This window comes from Rhagoletis pomonella, unplaced genomic scaffold, assembly GCF_013731165.1.
Source record: "Rhagoletis pomonella isolate Grant_MI unplaced genomic scaffold, Rhpom_1.0 Rhpom_scaffold_03094, whole genome shotgun sequence".
NCBI lineage: Eukaryota > Metazoa > Arthropoda > Insecta > Diptera > Tephritidae > Rhagoletis > Rhagoletis pomonella.
In genome coordinates, this window is record NW_023461647.1 from 14,661 (window position 1) to 19,994 (window position 5,334).

Consider the following 5,334-nt stretch of genomic DNA (forward strand, 5'->3'; position numbering starts at 1 on the left):
TTTGAATGGGAAGCGACGTTCCAGTTCTGAAAGTATTCAACTCGCAATCCGCTGGTGGTAGCAGAGGAAGAGGGAGAGACCAAGTGGAGAAGGACTTGGCTTCACGTGGCATTTCCAACTGTCGTCAGTTGGCACAGATTGAAACGACTGGCGTTCTTTGTCGATCTCGGCCAAAATGGCTTAGGCGGTTACAGCACCAAATTAGAGGAAAAATATGCAAATATTAATTGACGGAGTTCGGGGACCTTCTTCTTGATACGCCAGGAAGAACTAGCAAAACATTCCTTATCAGAAGGATTCTGGCAACGGTTGGTTCAAAGAATTACATAACTTTAGCTATCGCTTCGCCTGGAATTGCTACCATGGGGAAACATTGCTAAGTCAGCTCTTAAGCTGCCATTGAACATATAAATAGTAGTTGATTAAATTTGGTGATTACTTTTGATTATTTTTGATTTTTTAATTATATCTAATTATTTGATCGATTTCATTGTAAAGAAACATACTTGTTTGTGTTCTGATGGTATGACATGCTTAAAGCAGCGGAATACAAATACATATCTAAAATACATGAATACCCTCCAGAAATGCAAATATTCGCAACATCCCTGTTATCTATGGTCATTTGAAAGAACAACGTAACACCGTATTTCACAGCTACATATATATGTTTGTCGACAAAACATTTTTTTTCCCTGTGAGCATTACATTTTATTTAAAATAATTTACATAGTTATAAATTTGTTTTTGTTATTTCTTGGCCTTTTAATGAAAAACTTATTGTGGAAAAGCAACAATAATTCTGAAAAAATGGTAGAAGTGATAGCTATTTCGGAAATCACTACATTTCCTCATCCGACTTCTTTCAGTAGGATTCGAACCGACGATCCCACTGACTCAGCCAGTTGCCTACGCACTGTGCTAAGTTCGCCTTGTGAATTCTTGTTGCTTTTTCCACTATTTCATTTGTTAAGCCAACTACAATCAAGCGCAGCTATTCCGCTGCAATTCACACTTGATCATGTGGTTGTTGGTTTTGTTGGTTTTTGTTAATATTTCTATTATTAGAATGTTTAACTTTTAGGGGTGCTCGTCCTTAAGTTATTTATTTTTGTTATTTTATGGCCTTATAACAATTATATTCAACAATTTTTATTGAGCTTGAGGCCGTTTATAATGAAAAACTTATTGTTGATTTTCCAGTAATCATTAATTTTTTTGCAATTTTAAATTTTAATGATTATTTTAATTTTCTTACATAACCCAGCCATTAATAATTAATTATAATTATCAAAAATAATCATATTAATTGCCATTAAAGAATAATCAAAAATAATCAAATAATTAGAAATAATCAAATAATCAAAATTAATCAAATTGTTTTTTTAATTATTTGATTATTTTTAATTGTTTGATTATTTTAATTATTTGATTGCATTTAATCATTTGATTGTTTCTAGTTATTAGATTATCTTCAGTTATTTGATTATTTCTAATTATATGATTATTTTTCCAATTAGATGAAGCTGTGTTTTTTACCTGAAAACCCTATGAGGTGAACTTTTTAAAAAGTTTTAAATAGATATTTTTGGTGTTCTTGCATCAAGGAATCCTTTTCAATGGTAGCAGGAACCGAAAAAGGCATTTTATATATATTTTTTAAGTTCATTGCATGCTGTTTTTAGGTCAAAAGGAAGACAAAAAATCAAAAAGTTTACTTTTTATGGTCATTTTGAATTTTACATACAGTGGTTGAAAAAATTACTCGCATCAATTATTATTATTTTTTGTTATTTAATTTGAGTTATTTTTTTTTATAAAAATATAGTTTCTTCTTTAACATAAAACCGTATAGATCCAAGTTTCAGACTTTGTGCAATATTTGAACAAAATTCAGCAAACTTTCGTAAAAATTTCGAGCTTTTAAATGGAGTTTCTATAAATATTTTGTATATGCATTTACGTAGCCTACTCAATTCTAGAATAATAAAGTGCAAGTTTCAAATGGCTAAAAATTTCCGTTTTAGGATTTTTTCCTAAGCTGTTGCGTTTTTTTCTTCCATATAAAAATAAATTATGTTCATTCGCTATATGAAAGCAAATGCAAAGAAAATTCTAAAAATCAACGATAATTTTTTTGCCATACTAGAATTGAACGAGCTGAAATTCCCCACAAAAAACGGTCCATTCCCCGATTCCCCACGCAAACTGAAATTCCCCACAAATCGGGGAACTCCTCACGAGTCGGCTTCCCCTGGTAGAGAATGACGTATATTCTCTACCAGTAGAGAGATAATCGGTAGAGAAGTGTTACAGAAACGAGCTACTGAATTTATAACTTTCTGGTGGAGGCACTAGGTCTGTTTTGTCTGCATTCACACTGAAACCTACTTTGTTTGTAAATATCGCGGACTGCTTCTTCAGGAAGCCCAACGTAATCTGTATTTAAGACTGCCTCAAATAAAATAAAATAAAAACAATAATCACATACTTGTATTCTTAATTGTATTATATATTTAAGTAGTTTTGTAACCGTTAAAAATTGCCAATAACCTTAATATCTTACTACTTTCTTTTTTTGCCCTCAAAAAATACACAGCTTCCGAAATAGAAAAATGTCACGCTGGCGATGTTGATTGCATTGCTAAAACACTTCCGTTCATTTTACAAAACTATGCTCAAGGAATTCCGGAAATCGGTCTTACCGATATAGAAAAACTTTCACTCGACGATGTTGTTCTTACAAAAGCGAACCCGCATTCGGGAGTTTCGCTTAATTTGGAATTCAAGAAAATGTACCTGCATGGCATCAGCAATTTAACTGTGCAACGCATCGTGGGCTTTGAAAAGGATCCACTCAATTCAAAATTTGAAATATATATAACCATACCAAATTTGGTAGTCGATGGAGAATACATTTCTAGCGGCAAGGTGCTGATACTACCAATGGACGCCACTGGTTATGCGAAAATAAAACTGAAGAATAGCAAACTCAGTTTGAAATTTAAGAGCGAAGAAGTGCGGAAAGATGGCAAGCAGTTCATAAAAATTAAGGACCTCAAATGCAAATTAACACCAGAATTGTAAGACAAATTATACAAATATTTTCATGACACTTAAATTTTAATGATTTATAAAATTCAAATTTACTTTTTTTCTTTTTAAACAGAATGAAAGTGAAATTCGAAAATCTATTTAATGGTAACGAACAATTGGCCAATTCTCTAAATCAACTCATCAATGACAATTGGAAGGTGCTGTATTCTGATATGGAAGATCAAATAAATGATGCGGTTGCGAAAATTGTTAAACGGCTGTTGGCTGGTGTGTTGCGAGTATTGCCCTATGACGAGTTTTACGGAAAGGATTGAAAAAATTATTAATTTAAATAATTTACGTATTATACGAGGGTAATTTGAAGTCACTGACTTTTTGAATTAAATATATACTTTTCGGCGAAAAAGCGTTTTATTTCTCAACACAGTCTCATTTCAGCTCGATACAGTCAGGCCAGCTATTTTAAAATTTTTTAATTCCTACCAAATAATAGGTCTTTCAAGGCCCTCAAAATTAGTGTTTGTTTCAGTGGTGACCTTCGACTCAAATCTCTTACCTCTCAGCTATTATTTTGGTTTTGGTAACAGGAAAAAGTCGGTGGGGGCTAAATCAGCTGAATATGGTGGTTGGGGATGGAGTTCGTAGACCAATTGATGGTTTCTTCTATGGTGCCTACACACGTGCACTGTCTTGATGAAACAGCACCAAAATCTCTAAATAATATTCGCCAGTGATCGCTTTGTCCTTTTCAAGTTCATCGTTTGCATTCCAAAGAACTGCTGCCATGACCTTATTGGCCGACAGACCCACTTTGGCCTTCTTTGCTGCACTTCAAGATTGTTCCTTGGTCTCTGGTGTTATATGATGGATCCATGTTTGACCAAAGGTTACGGAACGGTGCAAAAATCATTCAGATTGCGGTTGAACATCGCCAAACACTCATTTGAAGTGTCACACAGTTGCGTTTATGGCAGAGTGTGAGTAGGGACGTTCCGAGACCATCAAAGTATCGATGTATACTTAAATGAGTTTACTCAAATCGCTATTTCGATACTTCTTAAATGAGTAAACCGAATGTATCGATACCTACTTATATCGATAATTGTTCATCCTTTTATATGCAACAAAGCGAAAGTAATTTTCAGGCGTTATCTGTGACATATATTTTGCGACACTTGAGTGGAATATTTAGGCAGCCAATTCGAAAACGCCCTATCACAGAAAAATTTTCAATAGCGCCCTACTTCAGAATATGGTTGAAAAAAGCCATACCTCAGAAAACTTTTCAAGAACACCCTATTTCAGAATTCCGTTCACAAACGCTCTATCTCAAATATTTTCAATAAATTTTCAGTTGAAGTAGGGCATTTGTGACCCAAATTCTGTAATAGGGCGTTCTTGAAAAGTTTTCTGAGATAGGGCGTTTTTCAACTGGCTACCGAGATTCCTCGATCTTCCACTCAGATGTCGATATGTATATTTGTTCATTAGTAATGCTAGAGGTTAAACGATTACTTAGACAAAAAATTCAACCTTTGAAAGGTTCCCACAAAACTTTACGGCTTCAAAGCATTGCTTGCACTTTGCTGGAATATCACTAACTTTGCAAATCTATATCCACTAGAGTGGTTTAAAAAAATTTTATTTTGGAAATTCAAAAACGCCACCTCAAATTATTGTTGTTTGTGATAAAAAAAGAGAAACGGGGTTTTCTTTTTGAAAAGCGCGACCTCCAGCTGGTCGGTTTTTTTTTTTATATAAACGCTGATGTTCTCAATTTTTTTATTTTCTTGTCATGTTAAAATTCAGGTAAAAATGTGGTTTTTGCATATAATCACTCTGGTATTATTGGGGAACATTTCTTTAATTACATACCTGTCTTGGGTAGTTAGAATGGGCCTAATACCCGAAAATATGCTCTCGAAAAGAGACTAGTAAAATTAAAACGTTGATACTGAACGATTTACGCGTTGTCATGGGTAGGAACTTGTTATCTGGGGGTTTCTGGGGTTGCTAATTAGGAATCTGAAGTCAGTTTTTCAAAATTCAAAATGGCGGATCCAAAATGGGGATTAATTTTTCTAAAAAGTTATTGGATTTGTTTGAAAACCTGCAATCGAGGGTTTTTGGGTTCGCCGATTACGAATCTGAAGTCAATTTTTTTAAATTCAAAATGGCGGATCCCAAATGTCGACCAACTTTTAAATAAATTATTGGATTTGTTAAAGTCTTAACCGCCATTTTGAATTTTGAAAAACTGACTTCAGATTCTTAATT

At 33.7% G+C, this 5,334-nt stretch overlaps 1 protein-coding gene across 1 annotated transcript; it reads left to right on the forward strand.

Annotated features, from left to right (window-relative positions):
- Positions 1-2,599: 2,599 nt before the first annotated feature.
- LOC118753941 (circadian clock-controlled protein daywake-like) lies at positions 2,600-3,371 on the forward strand (the record flags this gene model as incomplete). The annotated part of the gene is made up of 2 exons (XM_036488815.1): positions 2,600-3,083; positions 3,170-3,371. Coding segments are annotated over 2 exons (686 nt in total), but the record flags the coding sequence as incomplete, so codon positions are not given.
- Between the last annotated feature and the right edge of the window lie 1,963 nt (positions 3,372-5,334).